The sequence below is a fragment of the Lupinus angustifolius genome, chromosome LG11 (assembly GCF_001865875.1).
Source record: "Lupinus angustifolius cultivar Tanjil chromosome LG11, LupAngTanjil_v1.0, whole genome shotgun sequence".
Taxonomy (NCBI): Eukaryota; Viridiplantae; Streptophyta; class Magnoliopsida; order Fabales; family Fabaceae; genus Lupinus; species Lupinus angustifolius.
In genome coordinates, this window is record NC_032019.1 from 12,124,337 (window position 1) to 12,148,221 (window position 23,885).

Genomic DNA, 23,885 nt, shown 5'->3' on the forward strand with positions numbered 1-23,885 from the left:
GCTACAAGTGACAGTACTAGTGCGGGGCACGACAATATTCTAAAATTTAAGGTACGTGTATGGCAAAATATCATAAACAAATATAAAAACAATCAATAAAGTAAATAAATTTAATTTTCATAATGCTCTGAGTTTCTAACTCTACAAGGACGACACACTAGATGAGGCTCCCACTATACAACCTTACTCTTGTAAGGTAAAGAAATTGTTTCAAAATTTGAACTCATAATCTTCAAGTCACATAAGACAAACAACTTTATTGTCTGGCTGAAGCTCACCTCTAAGTATTTCAAATGAGCAAAAATATATAAAGAAGGTGCATGATTAAATGCAATAATAATATGTTATTTCTACTTGTCAAGTGAGTATCAGGTAAGTAAAAATGTGTCCTCAATAAGTACTGGTACCACATAGGTACCCAATGCGGATAACATAAACCATTTTGGAGTGTGCTCAAGGATCAGATGCAGTAACATAGTAGAAGAATACAGTTGGTATACATGGCTGCATATTCAAACAGAAAACTAATATACATGTTCCAAGAGTAACAGTCAATAATACAGCTTGTAAATATGATAAACATTTATACTATTATATAAAGTCAAAACATTTATGAGCAATATATAAGTAATGTAACCTACATAATTTTTATATTCCAATTTTATCTTCTTATATAATGTGTCTGGTCTTTTTTATATTGTAACGTTAAAACCATTTTCTTCTTTTGAATGGTACAAAATTCAATAATGTTATTGTTACATTTTCCTTTGTTGTTAATCCTTTCTATCATTTTATTTCTATTAATTTGGATGGCGGTTACATATTATATCAATTGTTAGTTTATTAGGTAATCTTAAGTAAGTACATTATACATTAGTTTTTTGGACAAAAAAAGATAGTCTTGTTTGTTGTTATGAGTAATATATAGAGCATCATACACATATGTACCCATGGTAGTCAAGTTGTTGGTGATAGTATGATAATATGTCTAATGTATTAATCTTACTTTTTTGTAGTACTACTGTAGCAATTATATTTATTTTTCCAGTTTCGTTGTTACTGGGACTGAATGAGTGGGAAGTAAAGTTAAGTTGGTGTATTTGTTGTATATTGCGATATATGGTCAGGTAGTACTTATCAATGGGCAATTTCCAAAGTCTAAACATTTCCTTTATTACCAACGACAACCTTATCATCAATGTTATCAATAACTTAGACCAGTTTTTTCTCCTTATCTCATATTTTCTCTTTCTTTTACTTTTCTTCTTTCCAAGATAGGTAAGCACTTAATTAATTAAATCTTTTAATGTCTCAAACAATATGAGTATATAATCACTTCTAATATGTGTTGACAGGCATGATAGTTCTTATTAACAAGCTAGTAATTCTAATGTCTATAAAACATCATGTTGAAGTTATTATAGGGCTTAGATATGGTAGGAGAGAAAGAATATCAAAATGGTAAATTGTACAGGTAATAGTTTAAATGACGATGTAATGATATTATAATATAAAAGATATAATATTAATCCTTATTTATAGTAATGTTAGACTCCTAATTAAATAAAAACAAATCATAAAAGATAAAATAAAGTAATCTCAATCCTAAGAAATCTTATAAGATATTCTAAACAAATTTAAGAAATAATCATTGTAATATAATATATTTTCTCTATATCTAAGTATCATCTAGATATTATGTACAATATAATTTAAGATAGTCTAAGACATTTTCATATATTCTAATATTCTCCCTCGCCTAAAATATACTAAGCTCTGTAAGTTTGTTACAAATAATTCATTTAAGAATGGAAATAGCCAAAATTATTACATAGGTTCAATCAAACATGGCTTGAAGGCCTTGTAAACCGGCAAAATCTACAAAAAAAAATCATGGTGGAATAGTAGATACAATGAAGTTAGTCTAAGGTAGCTATAACAAATATTCTGTACCAATAACTACCAAATTTTTATCTCACTAGGTACAATCTGCTATAAATGCTCTAAACCATTAACAATAATTGCAATCATCAAATGTTATAAGGCAAAAAGGTTAACTATCCATGGAAGATGTTATTTAGCTCCAACCCTAATCACAATGGATAGAAACAAGTAACGCATAATCATCCATGTCAAAAGCTATCTTCAAACTTAACCACCATAAACAGGAGCAAACAATGTTTTACTATTCATGACAAAAGTTATCTCCAAGCTTAACCAACATGGATATAAGTATAGTAACAAGAATGGTAGTCGCACAACATGTAGCATCAAACAATGAGTACCAAAATTTAGGATTGATCTTCAATAAGGAAGAACTAGAAAATATCACCAACCAAAAACCACCATCATGTAACCAATAATCAGGAAAACATCAAGAGTGGGGAGAATAACCTTGATCAATACAAGAACACAAGCACTAATTGTAGTTAGACTAGGGTTGATCTAAACCACACACAAGATCTGAACCACTTCAATAATTCTATATCCAACAATAATTCTATATCCAACATTTCTCTCAAGCAATGACATATATGTCATATGTGTCCAACTTGCCACATATGGAGAAGAGAGAAACCAATGACACTTACAGCAAATCCAAGAACAATGATACAAAATAATGCTTTAAGAAAATCATGCATTAGAAAGAAAAAAAATCTAAAATAGGGGTTGAGAAAATTGATGTGCTAAAGATGGATAAAACAATATCGAAAACAACAAGCCCTTGAAAGTTGGATGAAAACAAAGACCAAGAACAACTTGGTTAGAAGGTGACAATTGGAAAATTCACCAAAATAATCACAAGCATAAGCTTCCCTGAAAGTGGATACATTAGCTCTAATACCATATTGAAAAATTATAAGGTTTAGATATGTTACGAGAAAAAGGAACGACCAAAACAATAAATTGTATTAATAATATTGTTGTTAGAATATATGAAATATATAGGAATATCTGAAATTATCCTATAAAGAATATTTAATGATATTTAGATAAAGATAATATCTCATATTATAGTGATTATATCTTAGATTTGTTTAGAGTATCTTAGAAGATCTCTTAGGGTAGAGATTACTTTATTTTATGATCTATTTTCTAATTTAATTAGGATTCTAGTATTAGTATAAATACGGGTTAATTTTATGTCTTTTGTATCAAATAATCACAATATTATCATATTGTCTTTCACAATATTATCAATACAATTTACTATTTTGAGCATCTCTTTTTCTCATTTCATATCTAAATCCTACAATTTCAACATATTACTCGCCTTGAGAGAAACTTGGACATGTTATCCTTCTATTAATTGATTTTCTGATTGTCCTCTTCTTTCCATATTATTTTTAGTCTTTTTTGTCATCCTACTGATTTTTGTTTCCAATATTATTTTTAGTCCTTTTGATCATCCTACTAACTTTTGTTTTCGCTACTATATTATCGTCCTCCCATCCTCCCCTTTAGCACTTAATTTTATGTTTCTAGCAACAAGTTGTTATGTTCCTTTTGATATATGGACAACAATTGTTTGATATTTTGTTCTCGAAGTTAAAGATAAAAGCATTTCTTTATTTTGGTGCACACCAAATATTTGGTGATATGCATTAGCCCCAATTTTTCTCATATGCAGTGGCCTCGGCTTTCCCACATGCATTGGCCTTGGATTTGTGCTATGTGGAAATCAGTGAGTTTCTAGGACGAACACCATTAGCTTTTTATGAAAACAAGTTAAATGGTAACGATAACCATTTGGTGAATTAGGAATTTCATGGTGGTATAGTGGTGGCGGCGCATGGTAGAAAAGGCGGACATTGCATTGCAAGTGAGCTTTTTATAGGATTTTGTTTCAGGTAGGGGTGAGCATGGGTTGGGTTGGGATGGTTTAAGGCTTGTCCTTACCCAGCCCTAAATGTTGATCAAGTCATTTTTTTGAACCTGGACCCACCCTAGATCCGAAGCTAACCCAACCCTAAATATCGATCGGGTCAACCTTTAAACCCGAACGCGACCTTAGACCATGATAAATATAATGCATACTCATTTTAAATAAAGTCTTCTCAATATTATTTATTATTATGAATATGCAATTGGACATATAAAATAATATATGTATATATTATTAATAATGTATATATGATGAAAAATTTAGAGAATCAATGATACTTTTCACCAAGAAGGTGACATTACTCTATATACATTTGAGTAAGGACACATACTAACATAATGAATGAGTGGTCATTGGATGGGTCGAGACGAGTCATGTTTGGTCCACACCTGACCCTAAATATTGACTGGGTCTAATCTTTGAACCCGAACCCGGCCATAGACACGATGAGACATGACCCTATTCGGGCCTGATCATGATCGGGCCGTACCGGGTGAGCGGGTTAGGTCGAGTCGTTCTCACCCAGAGTTTCAGGTATTCAGTGTTTTTAGGGAAATTTTGGATTTTACCCAGAAAATTGGAAACCTTAACTTAAACCATACTTATTTGCTTCATCTACAAGGAGAATCGAACGCAATAACTTCCTCTCTCTTGTTTGTTGTTGCTTCCTCTCACTTTCACTACTTCTTAGACATGGCGACTTCGTCTCTACTTTGTTTCAACACATTGACTTCACTATCTACTCTTTGCATAATTCTCAAATCTCTACAGCAAATTCGTTCTTCAAATACTACTTTAGCAACTAATTCGTTCTTCAAATACTACTTTAGCAACTACTCCGTTCTTCAAATACTACTTTACCAACTACTTCATTCTTCAAATACTACTTTAGCAACTACTTCGTTCTAGGTATGGCAACAATTGCTTTCTTCAACTAAGTTCATCTTACATTTTAGTTTAATATTGTTAATTTTAATTTTTTAGTGACATTCTTAAGAAGTTATGAGATGTAGATGATTTTTGTTGAACTTTATGTTATGTTATTTGTTGTCAACCACCATAATGATATAATTTGGAAAATGTCATGGTCATTATCCTCCATAACCAATGTATTTTCAGAACCATCACACTAAAAAGAATGATAATCCCACTATAATGCATTTATCACTTTTTACTATAAATTTTAATGGACAGAAAGAGTGAAACTTGCAACAAAGATGAGAAAAAGATAGTCCTCCTAATTAGGGAAAATAAATGAAAATAGTAGACCTCAAAAGAATGCAGTAAAATTGCAAATCTCTCAACATAGCAAACAAGGAATGGCCTTTCATAAAATCAAAATCATGTGCAGAAGCTAAAGATGAATGGAGATCCTCTCTCCCTATTTATGTACTCATTTGTGTCACAGACCCATTAAAATGTATCATTTAATTAAATAAAAAAATAATAAAAGTAAAATTATATTACTTAATGTAATTTGATTAAATAGAGATAGAGATACAAAAAATTTGGAACAGGTGATCTGTATTTGCCAAAAAGTGGCCATAAACACAAACTTATCCTCTAACATATGTATGAATATAGAAACATTCGTAACATGTACTCATTCTTCCCAACCGGTTAGAGAACAACAAGAATTGTTCATCTTTGCATCAATGTTTCCAAACTATTTTAAAGGTACCATTAGAAACTTCTGGTTGGAAACACACCCAAAATTCAACAACTACTAAAGGATTATTGCCCTTAAACATATAAAAATTAGGAACATAGATATGTGAAGTGAGGAAATCAGGACATTAATCCTATTACGGATCAAATTTGGAATGTTATTAATATCTTATCGTTCATCATGGTACTAATATAGTGGTACAGTGGCTTAATTGGTGGTTCACTAATTAAACTACATATTGTTGAAGTTATATATATATATATATATATATTATGAAAAATCAATAAAGAATATCATAATTATTTTTATTTATATCACTTGTTGTTAAAAAATATATATGATAGACCATATTTTAGATGTATACAAAATATATTAGTTGTGTGTTTGATCATCCATACCAACATTTTGATAAAAAATAAATTACTTTCATTAAAATATAATTTTAAATGAAACCAGCTAGTGTCACCGGTACGATTCAATTGAAAATCGTCCAATTTAATTGGTTTTTAACAGTATAATTGCATGACAATAGTATTTACCGGGATAAAAACTACTTCACAAGTTTACCAGTCCGACTGGGATGAACTAGTTTTCATAACAGTGCAAATTAGCGAAAGAGTAAGCTTAAAAAGAACAAGCATCTCAAATTACTCATAATAAAGTCAAGTCCACACCATCCAACAGTTATAGTTCCATAGGCCAACTACAATGGTAATAAACCATAAGCGGTATTAAGCAAAACCCAAGCTTTCCAACAGGGATGTCTATGGTGGAAATGGAGTGCGAAGATAAAATTTATCTGCACTGTCAGGGTTACAAATCTCGGAGTCATCACTTTGGGGAGAGCTTTATTCATAGTCATGAAGTTAATTTAAGGTATACTCAGTATGGTTTCTATAATTTTATGCATAGTTGTTTCTAGTAATTCTTCTTATAGATTTGAATTAACTTTTGCTTCACCACATGAGAAATAATTTAAGATAAAAAAATTTCTTAATTGTCGAACTCATTTATTTAGGTAATTGTACATCACTGATTATTTTCTTTTCTTTGTTCATTCTTTAACTTAAACTACATTTGAAAGGATGGTTCTTTTCTTACGGTGATCAATTTGAAAAATAAGCACGAATTTATATGCAAGAATCTTCTTAAGGCCTTACACTACTAGATCAATGTTCCATATGATAAAAAAGTAATTGACATAAACTAGTTTTTTTTATAAGCAAGAGTCCTAAAGAATTAATCCCCAACAAGTATTACTCTTGTGTTGGGAATAGAACAAGGCTATCCCTAAAGAACTAATCCTCAAAAGTCTTACTAGTGTTTTTTCGCTCAGTTGTTCGTAATCTTTGTTTTTTTTTTATTTCGTGGTCTTTTTGAGTTTTTTATCATTTACATTTTTTTGTTATTTGGTGAAAGTAATGTGATTAGAACAGCTAAAAATCATGTTGATGGGAAAAGTACATGTCTGGTCTATATGCAGGTTGCTTATGGCCCCCTCCACAAGGAGAGATTGATGTTCTTGAAGGAGGGCCTCTTTCCGGTTTTCAAGAGCTCGAATGCGGTCTCTTATCCTTTGCATCACTCTTCCTACGACCTCGGGATCGAGAGCTGGCAGATGCTCCCATAACAGACCGAGCCAATTCTCCTTTTGGAGCTTTTCGGTTTCCGCTGTTTGTATTTCTTCTTGAATTTCAGCAAGTCTTCCAACGATATCCATGGTTAAAGCTCTTTCTTGCCGACTTTAAAGTCCCCGTCTCCCTTTGCTTTTCCAAATAGAGACTGAAAGAAGCTTATATTTATAGGCGTTAGAGGCCCTTAATCCTTTATTATTATTGTCTTGGTTCTTTTTGGAAAAAAGAATGTATGTACTCATAAGAGTTTTTTATATTGTGAGTGCATTATTTATTAGTCATCTTTAATATTTAATTATCATTGATTTTTAAATTTAAGTAAAAAATACAAATGAATAATAAATAATGTATTGAATATCTATAAATTTTTACGTTAATGGTGTACAGATATTATACTCTTTTTGATTTACTTAGTGTAATATCTTGTTGAAAGAAGAGAGTAAAAACTATGTAAATGATAGTGTTATATATGTTATTTGACTGATCATAATTATTTACTCTACTAGATCTAAAAACAAACTCTCCAAAAAGACATGGTATGAGGACGGTGAGGATAGATGGTGGAGAAAAGGGCGTGGAGATCAAAACAGGGGAGGTGGGTTGGAGGCAGGTAGGAACATAAGGGACCCTTATTTCTACAATTATTCTGGTTATCTGAAGAACTTAGAAATCAATAGTACTACTTTTTTTCTTTACCAACATTCTAGAGAGCCATGGAATTGCATAAATGTGGTCAGTGTTTGCTAAGAAGGAAAGGTAGGAGATGTGATTATACCCCAAAAAAGAGACAAACGTGGAAACATATTTGGGTTTGTCCGTTTTAAACAAATGGATGATGGAGGTAAACTTCTGCAAGATCTAATCTGGAACAGGTGTGGATTGGAAATTATAAAATTAAAATAAACAAACCCAAATACAACATGAAGGAGCTTTCTAGTACTCAGAAAGTAAACAGTACTGCACAACTACAAGTGCTCTTAGGAAACAAGTACAAGCAGTTTGGGGGTTCCTTCCAAATGGGCTAACTCAACCTGGAAGGAAGTATTGTTATAAGGGCATTCAAAACCGGGGTCTTCAGACAGATTATTTGAGAACAACCTGAAATTTGTGATCCAAAAGGAACATGTTGAGGATTGCAAAAAATAGATTGTGGGAGAACTAAACAAATGGGTGGAAGCTTTAACAATCCAAACTTCATTAATCAAGGAAGGTTATTGTTATTTGAAGGTGATTCCTATGGGGGAAAGCTCTTCCTCTTAGAAGGTGATGGTAGTGATGATATTCGTAAAGCTCACATAGAGGGGATTGACTGGTGTACCTCATTGTTCAAATCGGTTAGAAACTGGAGTTCGTTGGATGTGGCAAAGGAAAAGCTTTGTTAGGTTCTATGTTGGTGGGGGGTTCCCATTCATGCATGGTCAGAGGAGTTCTTCAAGTTTTTGGCAACCCTTTTTGGAGTATTCATCAAACTGGGTGAAGAATCCATGAATATGACAAGGGTGGATGTTGGTCGGATCTTGATGGTTGTTCCAACAAATAATAAAATTGATCATTTTCAGAAGGTGTGGATTGGTGATACTCCCTTCAACATACGGGTGGTGGAAGAAGAATCGATTATAATACCTTACCTAAGTAGAACACGAAGAAGAAATCAAATCATAGATGTATGGAAGGGAGAAGGCTCAGACACGTTAGGATCAGATGATGAAGAGTGGTGGCCGGAAAATATTTCAGAGGAAGGAGAACGTTCATACTCAATCGAAGAAGATGATGACGTGGCAAGTTCTTTTAGATCTCTGCAACTGAACCTATCCAAAAGTTCTGGGGGAGGCAAAAAGCAGCTCAAGAACCTAAACGATAGTGACATACCCTCTAACTTTTGCGTGAAGGATACAGCGGATGTAGCGGATTAAGAAAGCTCTTACACAGATTTGGTTAAAAATTTTTTTGAGGCAAGGATGCAAGAGACGTTTGGGTTGCATCAAAAGGATGACGGAGAAGAAGTGATACGGTCTCAATGTGGTGGGGTTCAATGGGAAAGAGAAAATTAAAGAAAGGTAAAAGAGGTGATTCAAGATTTTCAATTGGATGGTGGGCTTTCACCTAGCAAAAAGTCCAAACTTGTATCCAGCTGCCCAAACAAGTCCAAGCAGCGAGGAAAATTATGTTCAAAGGAAAGGCACATGTATATTGAAGTAGTGGAGGAGAACATGTGTTTAGAGCCTGTAATGGGCCATACTTCTTTAGCCCAAACTAGTGTTTTAGACTCTAATGACTGTATTTCCTTGGGGGAAATTCTAGGCCTTATTTGAATGAAAGTTGTGTGGAACTAATTAAAAAGCTTGATATGATTACTATTCTTAAAAAAGAAACAAGGATTCAAGCTCTTCCTCAACTAAATAGAAACACATTTCTTCGAAGAAAAACCTTGTGACAAGTCCTTCTCGACTCAAGTGCTCCAATCTTATTCCAGTGCCTCGCCCAAACCGTGATGGAAGAAAAAGTGGCTCCTCCAAGCCGAAAGGAGGGGGTAGAAAAGAAGTTCAGAAAGTTCTATTTTGTTCTCCAGGAAATGCAACTCATCCTCTTCAGAGGGAGACAAACAATATGGAGAGGAATGTTGATTCTTCAATAAGCAACTCTATCTCTGATTCTAATGTTCCACTAGCTAATCTTCTTCGCATCAAAAATTATGAGGAAGTTCCTGGTAAGATTTGGGAGGTGGGAAAACAAATTGACGTCTCATATGATGGTCCATAGAAAGTGTTAATTTCCAGTAATGTTGAATTGGAGGAAAGGGATAAGACAAGTATTGATGAGGCCTATGAAGCACAGATACTGATACGTGTGTCGGGTATGATACGTATCTGATACGTCGATACGTATTTTTTCCAAAATACAGGATACGATACGTTTTGAGATACGCGTATAAAATAATAAAAACACATAAAATATGATAAAATTATAAGTGTAAATCAAAATATCCAAAGTAAAAAATATAATGGAAATTTAAAATCATTGCCCTCCATAACAAATCTATCTTATCCTATTTTAATGAAAACGAATCTATTCTAAAATCATTGCCCTCCATGCAAATCTATCTTATCCTATTTTAATGAAAACGAATCTATCTTATCCTGTTTTATTAGAAGCGAATCTATTTTATCATGTTTTATTGGAAACAAATCTATCTTATCCTGTTTTATTGGAAACGAATCTAGATATCCTATATTTTACTGAAAACGAATCCATATATCCTATATTTTATTGAAAACGAATTGGATACGTGACTTAATATTTATTTATTTTATTTTATTTTTTTAATTTTTGGATACTCTATGGATACATATTCTTCATGAATCTGAGCGTATCCGTGTCGGATACGTGTCGGACACCGACACGTGAGGGTGTTTGACGAATCCGTGCTTCATAGGATGAGGCAATACACAGGGACGTGGGGGTTAATCAATGATTTGTCTGACTTTGAATGTGATGGGGTTAGGGAGGAGTGTGAAGAGGAGGGGTATTAGGGGTCTCATTTTGAAAAATGAAGTTGATTTTGTTGGAATTCAAGAAACAAAATTGGAAGTTTTGGATGATTCAATTTTTTGTGTTCTGTGGTGTAAATATAATTGTGAGTGGGATTTCATTCCTTCTATACGTAATTTGGGTGGAATTCTTAGTATGTGGGATAGTAATAAATTCCAGAAATGTGGAACTGTCAAAGGAGTAGGGTTTCTAGTTGTTCAAGGAATATGGTTATCAACTCAAAAATCTTGGTGTTTTGTTAACATTTATTCTCCTTGTCACAAAAGCATTCATAGTAAAGAAAAAATTGAAATGTTTAAAGTAGGCCATTGAGGTGTGGAATAAAGAGAGTTTTGGTTGCATTGATACATAATTGTGGTAATTGGTTTGAGATATTCTAGCAATTGACTTGTGTGGAGAATCTTCCATCTTGGAGGCAATCCAAATTGCTACGAGAAAAAATCTTCAAGCGGAGTAGTGGAAGACAGCAAGTTTGAAGGATAATCTTTTAAGACAAAAATCTAGAAGCAAATGGTTAAAAAAAGGGATGCTAACACTAGCTACTTCCATGCATGCATTAATAACAGAAGGTGGAGGAACAACATTGTGTGGGTTTGGATTAATGGAAATTGGTGTAAAGAGGATATTTTCAATAGGCGTGGCGTCTTGGAGCATTTCAAATCCTTGTTTGCATATGACCCAATGACGAAACCAACTCTTGATGGGGTTGGATTTCGAAGATTGTCTGATGATCAGAGAGTTTCCTTGGATACTGCTTTTGGCAAGGAGGAAATTAGAGCGGTTGTGTGGAACTGTGTAGGTGATAAAAGCTCCGGGCCAGATGATGTCAACTTCAAAAAAAATCAGATGTTTTGGGGAGTTGTTAAGAAGGACATTATTCTTTTTGTTCAGAAGTTCCATCGCTTAGGGAGGTTGCCTAGAGGTCTTAATTCTTCTTTTATTACTCTAATTCTGAAGATTATATGTCCCTCTAAAATTCAGGATTTCAGACTAATTTCTCTTGTGGACTCTTTGTACAAGATTCTGGCAAAGATTTTGGAGGGAGGCTAAAACTTGTGATGGTGTCCATTATTAGTTTTTCTCAATCGGCTTTTATTTGGGAGAGGAATATCTTGGATGCCAAAGTGGTCATTAATGAAGTAATTTATTCAACTAGAAAGCTTAAAGATGGATGCTTTTTGCTCAAGGTTGATTTTAAGAAAGCCTATGATTCTGTAGATTGGAAGTCCCTTGATTATATGTTGACTAGGCTTGGCTTTTTAGATAAGTGGAGGTTGTGGATTAACACTTGTCTTTCTTCTACATCCATGTTTGTGCTGGTAAATGGTACTCCATCAGATCAATTCTCCGTTTATAAGGGTATTAGACATGGTGATCCTATGGCTCCTTTCCTTTATCTTATAGTTGTGGAAGGTTTTGCGGGATTGATGAGGTAGGCTAGAATTGTGGGGCTATTTTATGGCTATAAAATTGATAGACAGGGAGTGGAGGTTTGCGATCTCCAGTTTGCTGATGACACGATTCTAGTGTGCAAGTCGTCGGCTATAAATCTATGGACGATCAAGAATATTTTAAGATGTTTTGAATTAGCTTTTGGTTTGAGAGTAAATGCCCAGAAAAGCTCCTTATTTTCCATTGACGTCTCAGATTCTTTCATCTCTAAAGCGGCGAGATTCCTATCGTGTAAAATTGGTTGTATTCCTTTCCTTTACCTGAGGATTCTGGTGGGGAAATCTTAGAAGGTCCTCAACTTGGCAAGGCATGATTGAGGTGGTTTCGAAGAGACTTGTATCATGGAAATGCAAGCATATTTCTTTTAGTGGTAGGTTAATTCTTCTTAATTCCATTCTTTCGAGCATCCCTACCTTCTTGTTATCTTTGTATAAAGCTCCAAAAATGGTGTTGTCCAAGATTGCTAACATGCAAAGAAAATTCTTTTGGGGAAATAAGAGAGGGGGCAAAGGTTTTGCTTAGGTGTCCTGGTCGGAGATTTGCAAACCTAAATCTTTTGGTGGATTGGGTGTTCGAGATATCTTTGTTTAATAAGTCCTTGCTAGGGAAGTGGAGATGGCGCATAATGCATGAGAATGATGCTTTTTGGGTTAAGGTGATCAACTCAAAATATGGGGATGACTCCTTTCCCATTATTAACAACTCAGCTTCTACTTGGTGGAAAGATTTGTATAAAATTGGTTCAAATTGGGGCGATAATGGTGGTTGGTTTGATAAGAACATTTGGAAGGAAATAGGTAATGGTACTCAAACGTTTTTCTGGTTGGACACTTGGATGGGTCATCAAAATCTCAAGGATCTTTTCCCTAAATTATTTGCCTTACCCTTGAATATAAGGGCAAAAGTGGAGGAGTGTGGAAGGTGGAATATTGATGTTTGGGTTTTGGAGATACAATGGCGGCACCATTTGTTTGATAGAGAGGAGGTTGTCGTCAAGAGTATGTATGAGTTGATTAGTCATCATTCTTGCAAGAAGAACATCGTGGATTCGTGGCGATGGGGTCTTCACGCATCTAGGAAGTATGTGATAAAGTCTGTGTATCTCATTCAAGTTTATCTAAGTATTTTTCCTTCAGGTAACACCTTAATTAAATATTGGATTAATTGTGTTCCATCAAAATGTGTTGTTTTATTTGGAAACTTCTTAGAAGAAGACTTCCTACGAGGGTTGAACTTTATAAAAGGAATGTTATCACTGGGACCGATAATCGGATGTGTGCTTTCTGCAATAACCATGAGGAGTCCTTTGATCATTTGTTCCTTTCTTGTGATTTTTTTTCTTCCGTGTGGACAGCTGTTTATTCTTGGCTCCAAGTGGATGTGTCGAATCCTTCAACAATTGTGGAGTCTCTAAACATGCATGATGTCATTGATCTCAGAATTAGAGGATCTAAATTGTGGAGAATGATTTGGTTCTCTATTGTATGGTCTATCTAGATTATGAGAAATGATGCTATTTTCACTGATAAGTTGGTTAGCCTATTACATTTAATGGATTTGATTCAAGTTCGATCTTGGTCTTGGTTTGAAGCAAAGATGGATCATTCTTCTTTTATTTTTGCTAATTGGTGTATTGCTCCATTAGAATGTATTACTTCTTCTTCTAAAAGGATCAAATCTTGATCTTTCTCTTGTATTCGGTTGCACCCCTTGTGCTATTTAATACAAATTTGCTTATCAAAAAAATTATTTACTCTAAGATCCATTTTTTATCTTATACGTAAATTATTTAAAGGTTGAAATTATCTCTATTAAATAGGAGGATCTAAACACTTAAAAGATAGATTATTGGAGGGTTGGAATTCTCTCTATCTACTAACCAAATGAAGAGATTCCTAAAAGTTATTTCAAAATGAAGAGGATAAAATTCCTAAAAGTTATTTCAAATTGATTGAGGTAAACATACTCCTATCTTTTTAGCATTTTTTCTTTTAGTATATTTTTAGTACTGATAAATGTTGAAACAGGCTAGAGTATCTATTAGGGGTCTAGTACCTGGCTGATGATAAGTTAAGTCAGACTTCTTTTAATAAACAGGTCAAATTCAAGCTTATCAAAAAAATATTTAACTTAAATAGGTTAGACATATGTTTCTTAGAAAGTCTAAGCCTAACACGCCTACATAATTGTATTATATATTTATATTAATTCTTTTATATAATATATACATATAAAATATAAATCATATAGACAATCTGATATTGAAAATTTGGGATGTTAGATTGTTAATTAAGGTTGGCATATTAGCTTATCTAAAAGCATGCCTATTAATCTGTATAAAAGTCTAATAACCAATTTAAATATCTTAGATTATACTAGACTTTTAAATAAGGTCTAAAAAAACTTAAATAGACAAATATATTAGGATTAGATTGCAATATGTTAAACATGTTGGGTCTGTTTAAATTAAGGTTCGGCCTACCTATTTCAGCTCAAAAGTATTGACTTTTTTAATTCAATACTCAATAGTTAATGCAAACTTGTTTATTTTGGTTTGAATCTATATCATTACACAAAGTTTGTTAAGTGATATTATGGCAAGTGAAGTGCAATCTTGGCTTCAATTCAGCAACGGCAGAGACATGGCATACCAAGAGGTGACACATAAATATGTTTTTTATTACAACAAAGTTTAAGTTTTATTAGTCTTGGTATAAAATAACTTTTGAATGAATTCCTTCTAACTTATTTTTATTTTAGATTCTAGCATTACCCAATGTATTAAATGTTAATATGTTCACTATTTTTCTTTTAGATTTTATCCCTAAATGTATTATATTCGGCTTTAGTCTTTATGACCTGTCATTTCAACACTCAGTAGTTTTTGCATTTGGACCTGTCATATATTAAAGTCCAAATAAACAAGTGCACAAAGGCTATGACCAGCTTCTTATACAAGTACAAACAGTAAAATAGTTCAAATTTAGGACTAAAAACGTCAATTTTTTTCTTAAATAGAGGGGAATTTAGATATGGAAAATTGTATTGGATTTAAAATATAATTACATTTGAATATTTCATACTTAACTTAAAGTTGAGTTAGAAAAAGTTATTTAAAAGGGTAAAAAATTGTTTGTGGTATTTTTTCGAATATTAATTTCATTCTTATTTAGTTTTCACACATTATTTTATTATTTATTACACATCACATAAATTAAGAATAATATCTATTTTTTCTTTACTAACAAATATTATTCTTATTTTTATTTGGATCCCATAACATATCCACATTTTTACATTTTATAATAACAAATGATTTCTATGTCATTTGTGCCTTTAGGACCCATATTTTCTAGTTAAAATAAGTACAAGAATATTCTCGTGTAAGGAGTATTCTTAAGAAATAATAATTTGTAGATAATAACATTCTTGTATTAACAAGAACATCATAAGAATGCATGAGTCCATCATATATGCTTTTTAATAAGCAAGCATCTTGTGGAAAAATAAGTATAATAGAAGGAAAAGGTAAAAATATAAATGATACATAATTAATTTAAATTGGTTTCTTAGAAAGTAAAATTAAATATAAAAAATATTTAAATTTAAAAATAAGACTATAATTGGTTTTAAATTTATAGATATTCTATCGTATACTATCTATTTATTTATTATGCATAATATAACGTAATTAGAGATCTCTTGTGTGAATAAGAAAATCTACGCATAGCATCATGTGAGTAATCTTACTCCTACTGAAAGTTTTACTCATCAATTAAATTCAACCATATAATTATATCATTAAATTATTAAATGGCTTAAATAACACACGTACAATGCACAGTATAACATAAAGTTTGATAAGTATATTATTTAGAGTAAATTATGTTGATACTCCCCAAGTTATACCAAAATTATATATATAATTCATCCATTTTTACCCCTATAAGAATCCCCTAATTCTTGGGAGTATATCTGATTCTAAGATCCGGTACCAGGGTGTGCGACATATATTAAAAATTTAAATAACAAAAATCAACTTTTTTATACAATATATAAAAGCAAAACATGTTTTAACTACCATTATGCATTAATTTTCAATTTTTTATTTTCCTCTTAAGAACTTTTAATTTCTAAAAAAATCATATAATCAAAGGTAATAATCATTAGCAAAATAATAATCTATCCCACTTTAAATTGGATATTACCATAAATATAAAACAATTATAACAAAAAATACATATTCAATACAAAAAATATTCTAATTCTCTATAAACAAATATAAAAATATGAAAAGATTAATATGAAATCACCAAAATTTAAATGTAACTATTCAAATAAATTACACGCTCCATATAAATTGATGTCAGAGTTGTTAAACATTTATTGCACAATACAAGTCAATAAGGAGTCATTCATCCGTGCATATCTCATTCAACCATGCAACCTATTTTTCGTAATCTTTATAGCTGAAAACTATCTTTCTACGGTTATTGTTGCAACATCTAAAATCATTGCAAACAAAATAAAATATAATAGAAACAAAGCATAATAGAAATAATGAAATTATAAATTATAAAGACTTAAAGAGTTAATAGAAACAATGAAACATGATAAAAACAATGAAGCAAATAAAGAATAAAAGAAATGAAACATCGTTTGAAAGAAATAAATAGAAACACTGAAATAAAAATAGTGTTAGATATATATCCAAACAATGAAATGAAAATTTAATGAATCAAACAAATAACAAATGGAAATAGCTTTATTCAAATACAACAAATAGAAACAATAAAATTGAAACAATGAAATGGAAAAAATATTAAGATAATAGAAAAAATGAAATACAGAATAAAAACAATGAAATAGAAAATGCTAAAGGGTTATATAAACAACCAATTAGCTAAGAAATAAAACAATATTCAATACTTAGTCTCTAGCTAATATTCTTGTATGTAGGTAATATATAATTTTCTTTAAAAAATCATAGGAGTAATAATGTATACTATTAAGTATTATAAAATAGAACATAATATCAATGCATTATCAGTATAAAGATTTATACACATGCATCATCTACCATTTATTTGAATTACTTTTTTGGAAGAAACAATGATGATTAAAAGAATAGTGTATGGTACGCTAACAATATATAAAACTCTTACACCGTTAATGTATACATTTTTTCCTTTAAAAATATATAATTTAAAGAAAAAATCAGGGTGGGCATTTGCACACCCTCACCACCACATGGCACCATCATTGAGTATATCTATTGTCTTACAAATTGTGTCACTGCATGTACCACTAGCATGTCATTGGTTGAAAAAATATATTTAAGTTCAAAAATTAATAATTAATTATTTTATTGACCAATCACAGTTGATGGTACATGCAATGACACAACTTGTGGGACAACAGATGTATACCCGTGATTTTTTACACATACATTACATTGACTAATCTTACATGAGAAATAAGTGTGATCTTTGAAACAAAAAAGTATGATAAGTATAATTAAGTTAAACAAAATATGATATATTATGGACACAAGTTCAAATAGTATACGAGTCAATACATTTTCATTATTTTTTTCATTATAAGATGCATCAATAATTCTAAGAATATATTGTTTAAATCACTCTTATATTGTATTATAGTGAACAAAAGTAGTAAAAATATATTGACTCATATACTATTTGTATCTTTTTCAAATGTACCATATTTTATTTAACTTAATTACACTTATCACTGATTTTTGTTTAAGAAATCACACTTATTTTTATAGAGAGTAGTCAGTATAACATATATATAAAAATTAAGGATTTTTGTAGGTGTAAAAAGTGGAGTGACAGTTTATATAATTTTAGTGTGAGTTACTCTATTATTTAAAGATGTCATGTTGTCTTCATTTTGCTTCAGTTCACGTTTGCCTTAGTTGTTCTAACTTAAGGGTTTGCTCAACCAAGAAAATAATATTAAACTAAACATATCATTTATATTTTAATCATCAATGATAAAAGTAATATAAATAAATGATAATTGATAATATATTAATCATATAATTTTTTTGCTTATATATTAAACTTATAATAAAATCATTCATGCTCTCTTTTTTAATTTCATTACTTGAATTTCGTTTGTTGATTAATTTATAGTAAACATTACAATAAAAAAGTGGCCAAGAAAAACTATCATGGATGCAAGTCATGCAACCTGTGAATACAAAATTATTTACATGTTATTATCAATCATTCATACAATTACTTTCATTAAAAAGTGAATCAATATTAACAAATAAATAATAGATAATATATTAATAATAAAAAACTTAATACTTATCTTCTCTTATTGTTCACTGATGTAATATAGATTATAAATATTTATAGCAAAGTACTAACATTTTCCTTTGTCACCACTCACCACATATTTCACTCGCCACATATTTCTTCAACTATTATGTATATTATTTTCAATTTCAATTTTTTCTATTTATTTTTATAGACTTTTTAGGCTTTAAATTTTTAGACTTTTTACTATCACTTTACTTTTCTGTATAAAAAAGACGAGTTTGCTACATTAAAAAATAGAATGTAGATATGGCATTTTCAAAAGTTAGAAGCTTTAACCCCCTTAGTGTAAATACTTTCTAACATTACCTAACACCTCTCATTCACCTATTTCTCTAATCTCTTATCGTCTTATTTTTTTCCCCTTAAATAATTTCCCTTGCAAAATGTCATTTATCAATCAACAACTCATTGGAACTAACATTCCTGGAGAAACAGTTATATCTTTTAATATATTGTTTTATGGTAAAATTTTAAGTTTAATATAAATTAAAGGATATAAATGTCATTATATTTTATTTTTCCCACAACTACCATAATGAAAAGGAATCTGACTCAAACTCATTATATATCAAATGTAAATCAAAGTACAGTGTGAATTCATCAAAGATTTAACATTTTTGGTATCTCTTTACCTTATGGGTAAGGAACTAATAACTACCCATCCCAACAAGTGATACTTCCAAGAATGGAACCTTTAAATAAGGATATATTAGATGCCTATGAATAAAGAATAAATCTCTTTTTGATGCATAACTACCTCTCCTAACATATATCATTATCTGATATCCAACTTAGGCTTCAAACTCATGATATTTAAGTATCCGGCAAATCATTACACACTAATAGACCACAATCATAAACTAAAATATATGTCGTTTACCTGGTGTTCATATTGTAGTTAATTCACTTCAACTAACAAAATCTACGAAATTCAAGCATGACCTACTGTTAACTCTGACTAAATCAACCAACATAAACAGTTTATATAGACTTTAAAAGTCGTAAAACATCATTCCAACTCTCATTTATAAAAACTACATAACCTTGACTGAAGAATAACTACAGCGACTAAAAACTGTTGCAGTCTACAAGAACCCAGAGAATTAGTGAAAATCAATTGCTTGCTTAGATTTACAAGTGGTATAATTGCTGTTTAAACACTGAATAATGTAATATAAAGATTATATTATATATTTATCAGTTTTAGCCAAATAACAAAAACTGTCCAATTAAATTTGCAGCCAATCTTATAAAAATTAGAAACATCAAAAATGCTGTGCACCCAGAAAATGTTAACAGTGTTACAATTAAATAGAGATTTTACATTCAAATCCCAAAGTGAAAAGTAAAACCATACTATCGCAAATAAGTTGAACCACAAATCCTAAGTTGAAATACAAAACAGTCGGCAGGGTAAAAAATCAGCAACAAAAATTACAAGTAATAACTGCCAAATACAACATGGTCTAGCACTAGAGTAGCCCTCCATCAACACATCTTTCATTTTAAGAATCTTGGTACATGGCAATTTAAGACAATGGTGACCACAGTCCAGGTAATCAATCAGGCCAAGAGGTTGGTTATTTTTTGTATAACCAAGACTGTCGTTTGATTTATCTAGGGATTCAGTAGGATCTTACACCACTAGACCAAAAGATTAGTTTGAGAATGAAGAAAAAGCCAGAAGTCAAAGAGCAAAATTATAATTGCTAAATTTGCATCTTCCATAGCCCTAAATAAAACAACCTGTTTGAATGACAATTTTGGAGGACGACAATGCTAGTGGTAACCACTAGCTAAAGAATGAACATTAAATACTATGTAACAAATATAAATATCACAGCATATAAAAATTCCTATTTAGCACCCATGTAGATTCCAATTTTATCTTCCTCTGAAACCCCTATATGGTGAACATCAAATCTTAAAATATGCTTCTCACTATAAATGTTAAGATCAATAGCTAGCCACTTTCTATGTTGCAATTTATGATTGCTAGCAAGGGAAGCCATCAAAACAACCCATTAAGGCCAACTGACTTCAGAAACCTGCTGAAACAGAAAACTATATGATCTAACTTAACAAAAAACTAAATCATAACAACTGATGCATAACCTTAAAAGGTTATATCAGCATCTGTAACATAGGCTTATCAAGCATAACTAATTGAAAGATCAACAAGTAATCTCTCAAACAAGAGTCTAGAAAGTATAACCTACAATAATACACATTCATACAATTTGAGCTAATTCTAACTGAATCCATATCCATAAACTTTACTGTCTAGCTGGCAACAATCTGATTATCAAATAAAAGCACATTGTGCCTAACTAATCATAGAGGCTGATAACAGTTGGGAAGGTTTATATTGACAATGTTCAGGAAGCTCTAGATTGATGATGTTCTATCTTCGGTTGTCTACACAATTGGTAAAAACAGACATGCTAGTGGTTCATCTGGCTTCTAGAAAGTGGTGAGCTGTAGTAAGTGCCTCGTGTCTAGAAAATGCATCTAACCTGCATGCAACTTCTATGACAAAGCTAAGTAATAAATCTATCTTGCATAAGGATGATAACGACTACTACCACCATAACTTCCCCTACTAGGATACAGTCCTCCAGCCCCACCATAACCAGCACCAGGGCCTGACTCATAACCCCCACCAGTGCCAGGACTACCATAGCTTCCATAACCCCCAGCACCTCGTCCATAAGCACCTAACGCACCACTACCATATCCACCACCAAGGGCCCCCATGTAGGAACCATAGCGACTAGAGTAACCAAATGACGAGTCTGCTGGGTAACCTACATATCCACCAGCAGCAGCACCATAACCCCCAAAACCACCACTGAAGTCATCACCACCACCATACCCACCATAATCACCATATCTAGCACCAAAACCTCCAGGAGACCTATAGGAACCAGGGCCATAACTGCTACTAGAAAAAATTCCATAAGAATCGCCAAATCCACCGAAACCATCATTATACGAACGTGCCCTAGAGTGACTAGCAAATGGACGAAGAGAAGCTGGGTTTGAGGATTTCTTTGGTTCAGCCTTCTTGATCTCAACCTACAACAAAGAAGCGAGTCAACCTAGATACATTCACATGCAGAAAATTTTTAGGCCTGGTTTGAGAGGGAGAATGTAAGCCTGCTTACGACATGCCTCAAACAATAGACATATTAGCAAATAAAGACTTTATATTATTATTGGGAAGCAAGGGAAAGAAACAATCATTAAATGCTTGACAAAGCCATCCTATAAAGCTGTAATCATTTACAACATTATTATTTACATCAGCATTGCAAGTTCCAATTCCAAATACATGAAATACCTTAAGTAACCAAGGAGGACTCACCTGAGTACCAGCCATATCAATCAGATTCCCATCTGACAAGATGTTATCAACAACCTTATCATTGTCAAAAACTATAAATCCAAAACCCCGGGAGCGTTTTGTAGTGTGGTCACGTATTATTTCATGCTCCACAACCTTCCCATACTTGGAGAAGAAATCCTTGAGTTCATCTGAAATTTATAACACCATACGCAAGCAAGTTTATAGTCAGAGAATAAACAAAAAGTAAACACCACATAAATAAAATATTCATGATTGCTAGTTTATTCGAACTATAATGCATAAAATGGACTAGACTGCAAATTCAAACCTTCAGATACTGCTGTTGGAATACCACCAACAAAAATCTTCTTTGATTTGAAGTCATTAGCTTGAGATGAACCCTTTGGAATAGTCCTCTTGATCTCCACCTGATAAAAACAAATGGATTCATCACAGGTACACTAAAACTATAAGTCCCAAAACTAGGGTCTGTTTGTTAGGCTTAAAAAGGTAATTCTACACACAAAAAAAGTGTTTTCTAGAAGCTGAAAACTATAGCTTCTCAAAAAAGGTTGATTTTCAGCTTTTGTAAAAGCCAAACTAAAGGCAAGCTTCAGCAATGATTTCCGATAAAAATAATAACTTCTGGTGAAAAAATCTTAAACAAACAGACACCTATAGTTAAGGCTAGTAAAGAAACACAGAATGCAGGTTAGCTTATCAAAAAAAGTAGAAGGCCAACACAAACTAAAAAATTTGGGGCAAGAAGTAAACAGGGGTGCACAAACTCAAAAGACTGAAGTCCAGCCAAACAAGCAAATATAAGTGTAAAAAGTAAAAAATATAGTTTAACATTTATGTACTGACACTGAAAGTTTTGTAAACAGTTAATACATCATCTATCAATTAGGCGTACTCTTACAATGTAGGTAGTACACAACATATTTTCTCAATGTTTATCAAAATAGTTACTAAATTTAACTAAGTATTAAAAATTACAAAATACTAAGGTAATCCAATAAGCAGGTCTCATTTTGTTATCAAAATAGTTACTAAATTTAACTAAGTATTAAAAATTACAAAATACTAAGGTAATCTAAGTTTTAGATGGACAATAAAAACAGAAAATTAAAGTTAACAAAAATGAAGAAAATTTCCAAAAGCATAAACCCTAACTGTACCTGTTTATCATTGATGACATGGTCCTCCTGAATGACTTGGTCAACAACTGAAGGATCCGCATATGTGATGAACCCGAAACCTCTGGGTCGACCCGATTGACGATCCTTCATTATCACTGAGTCCGTTATCTCTCCGAACTTCTCAAAGTACTTCACGAACGTATCTGCAAAATCATATCAATGTTAATATGAAAAAACACAACAGAATTGGAAAAGGGAAATTCGAAAAAGTAACGATTCTCACCCATGGTGGTGTCTTTGGATAACCCTCCTATGAAGATTTTGCTGCAATAAGATGAAATTGAAGAAAAAATTAGGAACGTTGAGGTTAGAAGAGAAGAAAGTATAGAACAAGAGGAGAGAGAGAGAGAGAGAACCCGGGACTGGCACCGTCGCTGTAACCCTTTCTGAAAGCCATTGTTCTTTTCTGCAGATCGAGGTTTTCGTTGCAGAAGTGAAGAAAAAGAATAGTAAGGTGAATTAGAAACGCTAGGGTTATGATTTGTTATTCAGTAAAGTGTAGCATGTAAGGCTCTCGGGGTTACGAGTGAAAGGAACCACAGGGATTAAGGGGGAAGGGGATGGAGTGAATCTTAAATATATATTTTAGAATTAATTTATAAAAAAAAGTAAAAATATGAATATTGGATTTTTGTTATTGTTATGTGTCATATCATACATATGCACACTGTCCTGCAGATGAGCTAAACTGAACACATGATTCCTCTCCAGTACTAGATTCTCCTGAACAATTTTTTAAAAATATTAATTTATAAATAAGTAAAAATATGAACCATTGGATTTTTGTTATT

At 31.9% G+C, this 23,885-nt stretch overlaps 1 protein-coding gene across 2 annotated transcripts; it reads right to left on the reverse strand.

Annotated features, from left to right (window-relative positions):
• Positions 20,586–23,640, reverse strand: LOC109361239 (heterogeneous nuclear ribonucleoprotein 1-like). 2 transcript variants are annotated; one of them, XR_002109281.1, is made up of 7 exons: positions 23,451–23,640; positions 23,318–23,358; positions 23,074–23,237; positions 22,221–22,320; positions 21,911–22,080; positions 20,707–21,621; positions 20,586–20,658 (listed from the first exon to the last, which is right to left on the reverse strand). XR_002109281.1 is itself a non-coding variant. In XM_019606628.1 (6 exons), the coding sequence occupies exons 1-6, from the start codon at positions 23,489–23,491 to the stop codon at positions 21,097–21,099; spliced, it is 1,041 nt and encodes a 346-aa protein (XP_019462173.1). In that variant the 5' UTR covers positions 23,492–23,640; the 3' UTR covers positions 20,683–21,096. The 2 variants fall into 2 exon arrangements, 1 of the variants encoding a protein (XP_019462173.1); XM_019606628.1 differs by lacking the exon at positions 20,586–20,658 and having other exon boundaries at positions 20,683–21,621.